The sequence below is a fragment of the Notechis scutatus genome, chromosome Z (assembly GCF_049901735.1).
Source record: "Notechis scutatus isolate UNSWTSFEM ecotype Mainland chromosome Z, rNotScu1.2, whole genome shotgun sequence".
Taxonomy (NCBI): domain Eukaryota; kingdom Metazoa; phylum Chordata; class Lepidosauria; order Squamata; family Elapidae; genus Notechis; species Notechis scutatus.
Window position 1 is genome coordinate 116,267,495 of NC_142025.1, and position 15,344 is coordinate 116,282,838.

The 15,344-nt window shown below is 42.5% G+C and overlaps 1 protein-coding gene and 1 gene segment (V, D, J or C); both read right to left on the minus strand.

Annotated features, from left to right (window-relative positions):
* The window catches only part of LOC113426703 (Ig gamma chain C region-like), a 97,101-nt gene that overhangs the window by 41,629 nt on the left and 40,128 nt on the right, over positions 1 to 15,344 (minus strand).
* LOC113426700 (uncharacterized) overlaps positions 1 to 15,344 on the minus strand; it is a 32,308-nt gene that overhangs the window by 13,411 nt on the left and 3,553 nt on the right. The window contains exons 5-7 of the mRNA XM_026689092.2: positions 11,145 to 11,465; positions 6,969 to 7,271; positions 4,744 to 5,046 (exon numbers count right to left, since the gene is read on the minus strand). Of these exons, the coding sequence (XP_026544877.1) occupies positions 4,744 to 5,046; positions 6,969 to 7,271; positions 11,145 to 11,465 (927 nt within the window). The remainder of the gene's footprint in view (positions 1 to 4,743; positions 5,047 to 6,968; positions 7,272 to 11,144; positions 11,466 to 15,344) is intronic.

Genomic DNA, 15,344 nt, shown 5'->3' on the forward strand with positions numbered 1-15,344 from the left:
AGAGAGAGACAGAGAGAAAGAGACAGAGACAGAAAGACAGAGACAGAGACAGAGAGAGACAGAGGTGGAGCCTGGGCCATCAATCAGTCCTCAGATGGAGAGTCAACAGCCCCCAGGTCTGGAGGTGGCTGATGAGGAAGAGGAGGAACAGCTGGGTCCAGTGCCTGATGCATGGATGCCCAGAAGGCAGACGAGAGCAGCGGGAATCTATGGGCCAGTCCTTGGGATGGAAGAGTCATCTCTGCTAGCGAGGCCCCACCTTAGCTCTGGGGATAAAAGGCAGGGGGCGGAGAGGAATAGATATGGCAGACAACTAATAATCTCTCTGCTGGACAGACTTGTTAGCCTGCATTGAGACTGTAGCGTTCGCAATGGACTAATCCAAAGTCTTCACTCTGGTCTGTGTTTCTAGTGGAAACACAGACCGTTCCTATTGGCTGATGCCGTTTGACAGCCAGCTATAAAAGGAGCTGTCAAACGGCATCAGCTGTTGCCGCCAGCTGACTGCCCTGTTAGCATGGCAGCCGCGTCAACCCTTTATTCTGGCAATAAAGTTACAGTTGAAGTTCGCTCCGAGTTTTGCCTCAGGTTATTACCGCCGCTCTACAACACTGGCGACAAGGGCGGGATACCAATAAGAGGCAGCCAGGCAAAGAATCACTGAGCGAAGTCACTACAAAAAGAGCCGAAGTCACTACGAGCTGATTGTCATTTAAAGAGCTATTGTCGCTATTCGCGAGCGCGAAATTCAACTTTCCTGCAGAAGAGATGGCACCGCCGAAGCAAGATAACTTTGAACCCTGCATTCCCGCCTTTCAGACCGACAGCTGAGACATGGGAGTCCTACAGAAACCGATTTGACTGCTTTCTAGATGCCATAGACCTTGCTGACACTACCGACCATAGGAAAAAGTCTTACTTTTTAAGTTTTTGCGGAGCCACAGTGTTTGACACTGCTACGGCATTATTGGCTCCACGTTCAGTCAAGACTGTTCCTTGGGAAGAATTGCAGGAAATTCTTTCCAACCACTATTCCCCTAAGCCATCCCAAATTGCCAGAAGACATGCTTTTAGGAGACAGATTTAAGCTGAGGGAGAAACTATTAGTGAATACATGGCTGCCCTAAGGACAGCCGCTTTGCATTGTGGGTTTAGAGACTATCTAGAGGACATGCTATTAGACCAAATAGTTTGTGGAGTCAGGGATTTAAGGCTACAAAGGTGTCTATTGGCTAAATGAGATTTAACCCTAAAAATAGCTATTGAAGAGTCTCAAGCTGCTGAACTATCTGCACTTTCAGCAGCGGAAATTCAGGGAAATCCAATTAGCCAGAGTAGATCAGCCATCCATTACGATGAGGTATCCTTAGAAGAAGGCTCTGATGGGGCTAACGATGTAAATCGCCTCAGGCAGCAAAAAAACAGTCAAGGGGGAATCAGGCCAAACCCCATTCTACCTCCCCGGCATCATCCCATTCGTCTAAGCTGTGGGGGAAACCACCTCAGGGCATCCTGCAAGTTCAGGAATGCCATTTGTCTAAAATGCCAAAGGAAGGGTCATTTAGCCAGGGCCTGTCAAGCAGGAAAGACTTTTCCCCAAAAGCCTCAGACAACCGAATATTTCCAAAGACAAGTTGAAGACTGTTTTACCTGCTATCACGCAAAGCAGACGAACAAAGGCTCTAACAAAACTAGTGTTTTTGTTTCCATAGAAGGTAAACCTTGCAGGATGGAAGTTGACACAGGCTCAGCACTGTCCATCATCTCCTGGGGCACCCTAAAAAAGCTACTTCCCAGAATGACCAAGAAGAAGCTTTTCGACTGCCAGTTGACCCTACGCGACTACCAAGGCAGAACCATCCCAGTCCTTGGAAAAGGCAAATTCCAAAATTTTAAAGGTCACTTGCCTTTAGTGGCAGTGGATGGTGCCCTCCCTAGCCTGTTGGGATTAGACTGGTTCCCTGCCCTTGGCCTCCACGTAACTGGAATCCACTCTATTTCAAATGCTGAAGTGGATACCTTGTTTAAGGACTATGCCAATGTGTTCAGCGAGGGGCTGGGTTGTTATTCAGGAACCCCAATATCATTCAACTTGGACCCTCAGGCAGTACCAATCCATTTAAAGCCTCGAAGGGTACCATTTGCAATCCGCCCCAAATTAGACATTGAGCTGGACAAATTAATCAAACAAGGTGTATTGGAGCCTGTGGACTTCGCAAAATGGGAGACCCCAATAGTTACACCCCTAAAGAAAGACGGTAGCGTGAGAATCTGCGCTGATTACAAGGCGTCATTGAGCAGATATTTACAAATCAGCACCTATCCAGTCCCTGTTATCCAGCACCTCCTACATTCTTTTGAGCCAGGAACCATTTTCGCTAAATTAGACATGTCACAGGCCTATCAACAGTTCCCTGTTGATGACACAGCGGCTGAACTGCAGACTATCGTAACCCACAGGGGCGCTTTCAAATGCAGGTGCCTCCAATTTGGCGTAAGTGTAGCCCCTGGGATTTTCCAATCCTTAATGGAAAGACTTCTCCAAGGACTACCAGGTGTAGTTCCCTACTTTGATGACATTTTAATATCTGCCATTGACAAGCCTCAGTTACTGCAAAGAGTCAGAGCAGTCCTCGATCGTTTCAGACAGCATGGCCTTAAGTTAAAAAAAGACAAGTGCACTATTGCCACCACACAAGTAGAATTTTTGGGATACAGAATTGACGCCTCTGGTATATACCCAATTGAGTCCAAAGTGAGGGCTCTCCACGAGGCACCCATGCCTACTAACAAGACTGAGCTCCAGGCCTTCTTAGGACTTCTTAACTTTTATGCTTCATTCTTGCCTCACAAAGCTTCCGTTGCAGAGCCTCTGCACAGACTTTTGGACAAGCAATCCCCCTGGCACTGGGGACCTAGGGAAGCCCATGCCTTCCACACTGTCAAATCGTTACTTACATCCAATGCTGTCCTGATACAATTTAATGAACAATTGCCTTTAGTTCTAGCTGCAGACGCTTCTCCTTTTGGCATAGGGGCTGTTTTAAGTCATAGACTGCCTAACGGTTCTGAGGCACCCATTGCTTTTTTCTCCAGGACCTTTTCCTCAGCTGAGCACAATTACAGCCAAATTGACAAGGAGGCTTTAGGGCTGAATTGTGGTCATAAGTCAAGGATTACCTGTAGGAAGTATTGAACTAGAGTCCACCATGCAGTGGTGGGATTCAAATATTTTTACTACCAGTTCTGTGGGCGTGGCTTGGTGGGCATGGTAGAGGAAGGATACTGTAAAATCTCCATTCCCACCCCACCCCACCCCACCCCACTAACCTACTTTCCATCTCTGTTCTCCTGTCCAGGGCAGCAAAATAAGACCCAGCTGATCAGCTGGGAATTGGGAGGCAGAGAATAGATGGGGCAGAGCCAGTCAGAGGTGGGATTTGCCAGTTCTCTGAACTACTCAGAATTTCTTCTACCGGTTCTCCAGAACAGGTCAGAAAGTGCTGAATACTACCTCTGCCACTGTGTAAGGATTGATATTATATTATAGTTAGGCCATGTGTAATTGAAAGATTGGATGCCGAATTGTGATTTTAATATATATTTTATCTGTTATTTATTACCTTATTCTAGAATTTTTAACTGGATATTCTGTGAGTGATTTTATTTGTTCTGGTCTCTGGTCTTTGATTGTAAGAAACTTGATTTGATTTGAACTAGAGTTGAGGAAAGCAAGAAGAATTGGCCCGATCGGCAACAAATTAGAACTCAATCTATACAGGAAGTTCTTGACTTACAATTTAATTGAGCCCATAATTATGATCCTAAATCTTTGCATTTGAAAGTCAAAGCATCGTGCAACCAGCTTGATTTTCTGCAGAGGTTGTTAGTGTTAAGTATTATAGTCATTAAACAAATACCTTTTCCCCAACAGCAGTTGTTGTTGTTTTGTAGAAAACTGGAAGTCAATGCCAGAAACTGGCAAAAACAGTCCCAAATCATAATGACCACAGGACTCTGCAAATGGCAGTAAAGATGAACCAATTACCAAATGCCCAAATTTAGGATCACGTGACCATGGAGTTCGTGCCGCTGTCAAAACTTTGAAAATGGGTCCATAAGTAGCATTTTGGGGAGGACCATTGTAACTCTGAACAGTTATGAAGGGATTGGCTGTAAGTCGAGGACTAGTTATAGTCAAACACTTTTCTTTCCAACTGAGTTATTATCATTATTACATTCTATGATCATTCCAATGAAATTTCCTGGCACCGTGATTATTATTTTGTAGGTGAAACCAGAATAAAAAGGAAGGAAGAAGGAAAACAAAATAAGAGAACATGAAGTTCTGGACAGAAATATGTTAGGAGACAGATAATGAATTGAGAGAGAATAAGTAAAAAAGGAGAGAGAGAGAGAGAGAGAGAGAGAGAGAGAAAGAGAAACAGAAAGAGAGAGAGAGAGAGAGAGAGAGAGAAAGAAACAGAAAGAGAGAAAAAGAAAAAGAAAAAGAAAAGAGAGAAAGAGAAAAAAAAAGAGAAACAGAGAAAGAAAAAGAAATACACACAGAGAAAAATAATAAAAGGGAGAGAGAGAGAGAGAGAGAGAGAGAGAAAGAATCAAAAAGAGAAAAAGAATAAGAATAAGTAAACAGGGAGAGATAAAGAAAGAGAGAAAGAAAAAGAATAAGTAAAAAGGGAGACACACACACACACACACACACACACACACACAGATAAACACCTTTGCACTTGCTGATAGTTCTTGTCTCTGTGTGATTTCTTCCAGCTTGAGTTACTTTGCAGGTATATTCTTTTAGCTTGTTCCACTCCTCTAGGGATACTGTAAAGTTGCTGCTAGCGTAGAACTTTGACTGATCCTTTGGTGATGTTTCAAAATTTCCATCTGGTTTCCAAGTGACTTGGATATTCTCTAGAGAGTAGCTATAGATGGAACAGACTAAAGTCACACTACTTATGGTTCCTAAACTTGGACAGAGTGGATGGACATTCAAAGTCACCATGAGAGTTGTGGGCATAACCAAATCTAAAGAAACAGAAAGAGAAGCGTCAATTTTATTCAAGTTTATTTTGTAGGAAAATGAAGAAGATGAGATCTACAAAAATAGAGTCAATGAGAGAATGAATTCTATTTCTTACAATGAATGAAGCAATGAAACTCTCTCTTCGCCTTCCCTTGTATCTCAATTTTTATCCACTGTTTATCCATTATCTCCAATGTCCCAAAGTTGCCTTTTTTTCAGGAGACAACTGGATTTTCTTGTCTTTTCCTTTGAAGACATTTCACTTCTCATCCAAGAAGCTTCTTTGGCTCTGACTGGATGGTGGGGAATGGAAGTCCAGTCAGAGCTGAAGAAGCTCCTTGGATGAGAAGTGAAATGTCTTCAAAAGTAAAAACAAGAAAGTCCAGTTGCCTCCTGAAAAAAGCACCTTTGGACAACCATGGCCTGGATGAGAATCTCCATAGATGTTATCTCCCATGTTATAAGCCTAACTTTTTGCTTCTTAACCATACAGGAAGATGGATTCTCCTATCTTTGGCCTTTCATCTCATTTCATGAGATGAAAGAAAGTTTGCTTGAGAAAAACAATAATTTGGGAGCATCTCCTGTGTGTGGGGTGTGGTGGTCTCACGGCTACTTAATTACAGAAATGTCTGAGAAGTGTGTCTGAATGTTGCAACTTTTCTTGAACAAATAATCTCCTTCCTTGGATTTCCATGCTTGGATGGAAGAACTGTCTTTGGATAGTTTTTCCAGAAGGTTTAGCTATAATCAATAAGAAGAGCCTTGTTCATGAAAAACCTTCTGGAGAACTTCTTCATCCCCTGAAGAAGCCTTCTACTGAATCTCATCCCAAAGGTGCTTTTTCAAGAGGCAACTGGACTTTCTGATTATCCCTTAAAGATGTTTCGCTTCTCATCCAAGAAGCTTCTTCAGCTCTGACTGGATGGTGGGGAATGGAAGGATTTATACTCCTTGCAGACAGTTGGCCATTTGAATTCTTTCAGTGAATCATTAAGGTCACCTGGAGGCTTATCTGTGTCTTTAGGATCATCTGTGTAGTGCAAATGGGTGTGGAGCCTTCTTGGAACAATTGAAAGGACTATGTTGTAGATTGCAGATAGATAATGCCATATTCCTCCCCCCTCTGCTGAGAGAGGGCCATTCAGTTTGGACATAGATAGCCTCTGTAACTCCTTTTTCAAACCTCTCTGTCCAAAATGTGGACTTTGTGGTCTTCAAAAGAGTGGTCTTTGTCTTTTAAATGCAGATGGACTATATAAATCCTTCCATTCCCACCATCCAGCCAGAGCTGAAGAAACTTCCTAGATGCGGAGTGAAACCTCTTCAAAAGAAAAAACCAGAAAGTCCAGTTGCCTCTTGAAAAAGCACCTTGAGACAACCATGACCTGGATGACTGATAATCTCCATAGATCTCTACTGAATTTGTTTGCCAAGAAATGTGGCAGAGAATTTAGAAAGACATTGGTGGCTTCAAAAATCTCCCCCTTAACCCTTCATGGTCCATACAGTATTGTGGTTGTTCCAAAATTAATTATTCCACCTTACTATCCTCTCTAATTTTTTTTTAAGAGTGTAGTACATTCATTATAATCTTGTTATAATTTGTATAGCAATAAAGTATCCATTGCCGGTTTGTTGGGTCTGTCACAATTTCACCAGAGCCCCTTTAGCCAGGCCATTTCAGGGTAACTCAGGATCTTAAATAACTATGGTTGAGGCCACCAGAAGAGCAGGAACCAGAACATTATATCTCTCTCAACACCCAAAGAAGTAAAAGAGGAGGAGGAGGGTAATCCAGGCACACAGTGTTCAGAAGGAAATCTCAGTTTACATCCAGTAAGTGGGAGGGGAAAGACTGGAGTATGAAATGTCTGATTAAAAGATGGACTTCAGACATTCTAGCTTTGCTGCTCTGTTTCACCTTTTCTGGAAATCTCCTGGAACTTTGTTGTACTAGTTGGGTGATGTACCACCTCACAAGTTGTGCTGTCCATTTCTTGCCATTGGGAGAGGGTGGTGGTGAATTGGCTGCTAGCCCAGTAGGTTCCATCTGCCATCCTCTGGTTCACAACATCTTCCTTCTTATTTTGTGGACCACCCACCCAATTGATGGTGACATTTGGGGGCCTGTAATCAGTGGCAATGCATTTCAACATCACCGTGTCCTTCTCCCAATCTACCGACTGCAGGAGTTCCACCGTAGGTGCTCGAGGCTCCAGGAAATCTGTAACAAGACTGTGAGCATCAGGCGCCATAATCATAAGAAGAACAAGGGTCATGTGTTAGGGTGAGATCAAAAAATAAGTTACCTGTAATAAGCAAAAGTTCTCCCTGGAGTGTAAATAAAAGAATTGAAGACATTCTTCAAGAAGCAAACTAGGACTGTATGAATCTTCCTGATGTAGACTCTGCTGTACGACGGGAATGTGGAGATGATGGAGGTTGTGTCTGAGCATGTCTAGAATAATTGGGCACTAAGTACTAGGAGAAGTAACCAGCAGTACCTCCCCTAGAACTAGTTTTGTTTTTAATTTGTGAATGAAATTAGGCTTGTGTGCATGAAAGATAAAAAACTACTGGAAACATTGAAAAAATATATATCCTTTTTTTTTCCAGAGACAACAATGATGCAAGGTTGAAATGCATGTAATGATTTCCTCCCAAATCATATTTAAAATATACAACTATTTCTCTGCTTTCTCTCTTCTAGATCAGTGGTTCTCAACCTTTTCTTCACTTGGGGATACCCTTGAAATACCTTTTGTAGCCACGGACCCCCAAGACTTAACTCAAGATTTAAATCATAACTTTTTTTCAAGCCCAACCACCTCAGTGGGTAAAAAGAAAGAACAGCAAATGTATAATTTAACTTCAAATATCTCAGTCTAGGATAGAGTTCACCCGAAAAATCCAAACAGATATTAACTAATTGTGAAAGAGCTTTATTTTTGTCATTAAATATATGTTAAGGATAAGTGCCCTAGATAGTTTATACAATAAAACAAGGGAGTGAATAAAACATCTTCATTTGAGACATTAGCAAAATAAAATAATACCACCCAGTGTTTTGTTTAGGCTGGGAAGCTAAGCAGGATCAGTCCTGGCTAATATTTGGAAGGAGACCCACTTGGAGAATTCCAGATAGAAGAGATCATTTGAAGCTCAGGGTTAAACTGTGGGGTCTTTGGTGTTCTCTGAGCTGGGCTGTTTTCTTGCAGACATTTCATGACCCAACTAGGCAACATCATCAGTAGTAGAAGAGAAAGGGGGTTCACAGAATGGAGGAGAGTGAAGTTGGTGGAGGAGGGCTGTGGGGCCCTTGTTGCTCTTTCAGCTGGGTTGTTTCCTTGCAGGTATTTTATGACCCAATAGGGAACATCAGTGGTAGGAGGGAGGGGGTATTTGTTGAGTGCAGGAGGAGGACTGTGGGATCCTTGGTACTCTCTGAGCTGGGTTGTTTCCTTGAAGACATTTCAAGGCCCAACTAGGGAACATCAATGATAGAAGGGGTGTGTGTGGAATACAGAAGAAGGAGGAGGAGGAGGAGGAGGAGGAGGGAATGCTGATGGTCCTTGGTGCTCTCTGAACTTGGTTGTTTTTTTCCAGACATTTAATTACCAAACTAGGTAACATCATCAGTGCTAGGGATGCTGATGATGGTAATGAAACATCTGCAAGAAAACAGCAAAGCTCAGAGGGCACCAAGGTCCTTCCAGTTGGAGAATTCCAGAACTGGGAGTTAGACTGGGTAGTCAAAAACTTCTCAAGAAGGCATAGTACCCAATCCCTTCTGAATTGCTGCCAGAAAGACATCATGGACTCATTCTTGAACTCAGCAGAAGTTAAGTGTCAACTTGAAGAAAACATTCTTTTACTTAATTATCTCAGGTGAGTTCCCTAAAATGTCAACGGTGTGAACTCATAAAGCATTCCTATGCCTGTTATATAGTTGCTATAAACAAGGTGGGGGGTAAAGGAAATCTGAAAGAGCAGTGAAGCAGTTTAAAACCGGAAGTACATTCCAACACTTATTTTACAAAGATTGTAGCTAAGCTACCAGATCTTCTGCCCACGAAAATCCTTAATTAGAGAACATGATTAATGACACCCAGTCTGTGAACGTGCTTAATTGGAGAATCTGATTTATGACACACCCAGGGGGGAAGGGGAAACGGGGTCACAGATGACTATAAATTACATATGGCGAAGTTGGCTTCATACAGGTTAATGCTGTAGATGTTGCCCCTAATAAATCATTTTGTTTCTTTTGAAGCTTGGCTCGAGGCTCATGACTCAATTAGGGCAATCATCAGAATCCTGACAAACAGTTTCCAATAGAAGAAAAATAAAACAAATCACAAAAACCCTCCATCCTTTGGGTTTCCCCCCCAAGTTATTCCTCCAATACCCCTCCCCCCAACAAGTCTTAAGGCAAAAATATGAACAGTTTCTTCTGATAGGACAGAAATGGGGCAAGGTTGTGTGACTGTTCCATCAGTGGTGTTGGATTTGGATGGCTGTTTCACATGCATACCCATTATCAGAATCATTTGCATAATGCAGATATATGGTGAACTAGCCCACATCCCTTCTGGTATAATAGCATTTGTGCTGCCTGGTGGAATTGAATGTTAACATTTAGATACGATGAGATTTATTTTAGCAAGCATTTCACTGAACCAACCCTAATTTCCATGTCTTACCTTTGTGGAGGTACCCTGGATATGCTTTAAAATATTAGAAGTGGTATTTATACATATTTGCTTAAATCCAGGTTATTATTGCTCTTAACCATGGTACCAATGGTTGTAAGAATTGGGTACATTTGCTTAATGAAAAGAAGGACTAAGGGTGACATGATAGCATTCTTCCAATATCTAAGGAGTTGCCATAAAGAATGGGAGGGGGAATCAAACTATTCTCCAAAGCACCTCAAGGCAGGACAAGAAGCAATGGATGGAAACTAATCAAGGAGAGAAGCAACCTAGAACTAAGGAGAAATTTCCTGATGGTTAGAATAATTAAATCAATGGAACAACTTGCCTCCAAAAGTTGTGAATGATCCAACACTGGAAGGTTTTAAGAAGAGACTGGATAACCATTGGTCTGAAATGGTATAGGGTTTCCTACCTGTGCAGGGGGTTGGACTAGAAGACCTCCAAGGTCCCTTCCAACTCTATTATTCTGTTACATAACTCCACTTGGGGAAGCAATTTATATTCAAAAGTTGGTGTTCCACTAATCACAGTAAAGAAAATTGTGTAGGCACTGTCCCTGGATTCTGAATACCATTACATAATTGGATGTGTAATGAAGAAAGGACTGAGATCTTCTTTTGTAAAGTATCTTGCAATTCTTTAGGAAATTTTGATGATGATTTGGATAGTTTTGAAGAAAAGGACTCAATAAGGCCCAATGTACATTCTCTGCTGCTCATAATATACATTATCACCTGGGTTCCTCAGGATAATAACCACTATAAATAATCATATTTTTCAATGGGGGAGGGGTCCTTCTTTCCACTAATGAACCTGCTCTCAGCCATGGTGAGGTGCTCAACCAAAGGATGTTTGTGATCGATTAGCTTTTTAACCAGGAGTGGGCTTCAAAATTTTTAGCAAAAGGTTCTCTGCCCAGTTGCTGGGTGAGCATGGCCATGATGGGTGTGGCCTAGTCGGCCTTCTGCACTGGGGGGGCATTTTTGCCCTCCTTGGGCTCCGGAGGCTTTCCTCAAGCTTCTGGGAGGCAAAAACAGCCTCCCTAGGCTCGGAAGCCAGAAACAGGCCCATTTCTGGACTTCCTGAACTTCCGGGAGGCCTGTTTTTTGCCCTCCCTGAGCCTCTGTGCATGCCCTGAACTTACCTGCATCCAAAATGGGCTGCTTGTGGATTTCTGGGAGGGGCAGGGCAGGTCAGGGTGGGCAGGGCCTGCCAGAGTGGGATTTGGGGGTTCTCCAAACTGCACAGAACCTTAGCTAGGGGGCTCTCCCAAACAGCCCACCCCTCTTTTTAACCCTTTACAATTAAGAATGTATCGTAGAAGTTTCCATGTTACTCATTGTGATACCTTCAGTGACCACCTTGGAAGGTCCACTTACCGATGGGTACCTTTTCACAGGCCATGTATGGAGTTTGAGAAGTGGGATGGTGGACGATACAGCAGTAGCTCCCTCCTTTTCCTCCTGGTTCATCTCTGCTGATTTTCAAGATGCTGTACATAGAATACCCGTTTGCCATCTGTGTGGCGACCCCATTGTCGTACAGGTTTTTGTTCAGGGATACACTATTTCTTTCCCATGAGATGCTAATCTCCGCTGGGGAAAATCCGCTCACATCACAGATGAGAATGAGGGCCGTGGTGCTCTTGAGGGAAATCTCTAGCGGGGCTCGAGATATGATGACGGAGGGTGGATTCATTTCTAAATGGAAAAAAAAAAATGCAGGCTTTTAAAAATGGAAATCAGCATAGTGCTTTCTCCTCTTGAGAACATCACTTCAACTAAAGGAGTCAAAGGCCTTGATATTAATTTTGAAACTCCCAATATGTTGTGATTGAAAGAGGCCATGAATGAAATAGGACTCTTTCAGAAGATTTCTAAGATTTTGGTTTCTCATTTGCCTCTCTCTCTCTCTCTCTCTCTCTCTCTCTCTCTCTCTCTCTCCATCTCTTTTCTCCCTCTCTCTCCCTCTCTCCCTCTCTATCTATCTATCTATCTATCTATCTATCTATCTATCTATCTATCTATCTATCTATCTATCTATCTATCATCTATCTCATATTTATTAATCTCTATCTATCTATCTATCTATCTATCTATCTATCTATCTATCTATCTTTATTAATCTCTATCTATCTATCTATCTATCTATCTATCTATCTATCTATCTATCTATCTATCTATCTATCTATCTCTATCTAAATATAATCTATCTATCTATCTATCTATCTATCTATCTATCTATCTATCTATCTATCTATCTATCTATCTATCTATCTATCTATCTATCTATCTATCTATCTATCCATAGTCCTACTTTTCCTCTAATTTGTCTGTTTTAGTGTAATTTGTCATTGTGATGGCTTTTTGAGTTAATCTGGACTCCTGGTGATTAGATGAAGAGGTCCATGCAGTTTTCTTTCCTACATTGGGAAAGCGCTCATGTTCTAATCACCTTCTGGCTTGACTACTGCAAACTGGGGCTACCCCTGAAGACTACTGGGAAGCATTAACTGGTCTCGACTACAGTGGCTCAACCTCACCCTTTCCTAATAAGTCTGTAGGGGGTGTGCATAAGCACACCAAAGTGCCTACCGTCCCTGTCCTATTGTTTCTTTTATTTTTCTTATATGTACTCATTTCTTATATTCATAACTATGTTCATCCTTATACCTATTATCTTGTAAGTGATTGACAAATAAAATAAAATAAATAAAATAATGGGCATGGCTCAGTTTGCCCATGTAACACTCTGGTTTCTGAGCTGTAAGAGTTGCCAAATTGCTTCTGGGTGAGATTCACGATGTCGGTGGTTACCGACAAAGTTCTCCATGGCATAGGATCTGGTTATTTGGGAAACCACCATTCTCCCATAGCATCTACCTGGCTAATTCAAACCTTCAGCATTGGCATATTTTTGTTCCTTTGATTAAACATTATCATCTCTCAGGGCCCTGGAAGTATGAGTTCTCTGCAGCAGCACCTGCCACCAAGATCTGGATGTATTGGGAGGGATCTTGGAGGTCTTCTAGTCCAACCTCCTGCTCAAGCAGGAAACCCTATACCATTTCAGAAAAATGGTTGTCCAATTTCTTCTTAAAAACCTCCAGTGCTGGAGTACATGGAACCTCTGGAGGCAAGTCATTCCACTGATAATTGTTCTAACTGTGAGGAAATTTCTCCTTAGTTCTAGGTCACTTCTCTCCTTGATTAGTTTCCATCCATTGCTTCTTGTCCTGCCTACAGGTGCTTTGGTAAATAAGTTGACAGCTATTTATGGCAGCCCCTCAAATGCTAGTCCTCTAGAATAGCCAAACCAAAATCCTACAATTGTTCTTCATGTGTTTTAATCTCCAGGCCTTTAATCATCTTAGTTGCTCTTCTTTGCTCTTTTTCCAAAGTCTCAACATCATTTTTGTAATGTGGTGACCAAAACTGGATGTAATATTCGAGGTGTGGCCTTACTAAGGTTTTATAAAGCGGTACTAATACTTCACATGATTTTGATTTTATACCTCTATTTATACAACCAAATATTGTATTAACTTTTGGGGGGGACTACTGCTGCGCCCAGCTGGCTCATATTTAAGGGAATGTCCACTAGGACTCCAAGCTCCCTCTCACATCTGCTGTTTTTGAGCCAGGTTTCACTTATTCTGTATTTGCAGGGGTGGGAATCAAAAATCCCAGAAATCAGTTTGTTGTGTGGGCGTGGCCACAGTGGGTGTGGCCTACAGGAACTTTCTGTTTCTGGCTTCTAGTGGGCCTCCAGAGCCCAGGGAGGCCGTTTTCACCCTCCCAGGGGTCCGAAGGCTTCCCCCGGGGCTCTGGGAGGGTGAAAAAAGCCTTCCCCTAGCTCTGGAGGCCCACCAGAAGCTGGAAACAGGCCTGTTTTGTGACTTCCAGTTTTTCTGGGAGGGCCATTTTTTGTCCTCCCAAAGGTCCAGAGGCGTCCCTTGGGCCTATGGGCGGATGAAAATAGCCTCCCTCAGGTTCTGGAGGCCCTCTGGAAGACAGAAACAGGCCCATTTCCAGACTTCCAGAAGGCCCATTTTTCCCCCTTCCAGAGCCTCCGTGCGGACCCTATACTTACCTCCATCAAAAATGGGCTACTTGGAGACTCCTGGGAGGGGTGAGGTGGGGTGGGCAGTGTGCTGTCCAGCCAGTGTATGGGAATTGGATAGTTAATTAGCAATTGTGAGCTGTCCCCTTAAGGAAATGCATCGTGGTAAATGTAGTTAAGGTATCCTGGGAAATGTAGTCCATGTCACGTGACTACATCTGTAATTCTGATTGGTCACTAAATTGACCCTCGATGGGTTGGGGGAGGTTTCCTCACTCTTGGCTAAACTTACGGACTCGTGGTAACTGTTCTACTTCTACTGCTATGAGATGAGGGAAAAAGGATAGGAGATAACCATCTTTTTAGTGATCTGTATTCTGTACAGTGGTAGATTTGTCTTCTGTACAGATGCAGATAGATGAACCAATAAAAGTACTTTGTTACAGAACAGGCAGGGCCAGCCAGTTGGTTGAAATACTGGTTTGGTGAACCAGACGTAACTTTAACATCCGGTTCACCCGAACTAGTCCGAACTGGTAGAATCACACCCCTGTGTATTTGTACTTTTGTTTTTTTCTTGCCTAACCTCAATATCCCCTCTGTAAATCCAGTCTTTTTAACCTCTAAGACAACTGGCTATCATGGCTAACTTAGCTCATGATTTCTCTCCCATTCTTCTCTTTTCCCAGGTCCAATCAGTCAATCGATAATTTCATAATCAAAGAGACAGGCAAGCAAAAAACGTATTGCGTTCAAGTTCACCATTTGAACTCTGCCATTTTTTGCACATGCATTGCATTGTCAAAGCATGCATATAAAGGAGTGGGGCTTGGGCAATGACATCACAACTCATGGGTCCTGCTGACAAAGGTTCAATGGAAACCCCTGTGCATGGGGTGAGTACTGAGCTGCCACTCCAATTTGGCTGTGTCTTATTGTTGTGGCCCGACAGCAGCCAGCAGAGCTTAGAGGAGCCAGCAGAGGAGAAATTTCCTGATAGGGAGAACAATTAATCAGTGGAACAGCTTGCCTCCAGAAGCTCCAATGCCGGAGATTTTTAAAGAAGACACTGGACAACCATTTCTTTGAAATGTTATAGGGTTTCCTGCTGGAGCAGGCAGTAGGACTAGAAGACTTCAAGGCTCCCTTCCAACTCTGTTATTCTCTGTTATTTTTTAAAAAAATCACCCTGCTATAGATAGACATTAAAATATTGTGAGCAGGCTGTATACAATCACCCTACCAGCCATTATTTTTGGGCCTTCAAAAACATGGATTGAGACAAAACAGCAAGGGAGGAAAGGGTGAATTTGTGAAGACGGGCCATGTAAAAGATTCTGAAGAGGTTGAAAAAGAATTTGGGGAAATTCTAGAAAACAAATATGAGAAGAACTCCTGGGTAGTTTTTATCACATAATCATCAGCCCGAGATGCAAAACACCTAAGAAAAGCACATTCAAAATGTTCAGAGAAATTCTACTTTAATGAAGTCACTCAAAACCAAGAGTGGATGACTC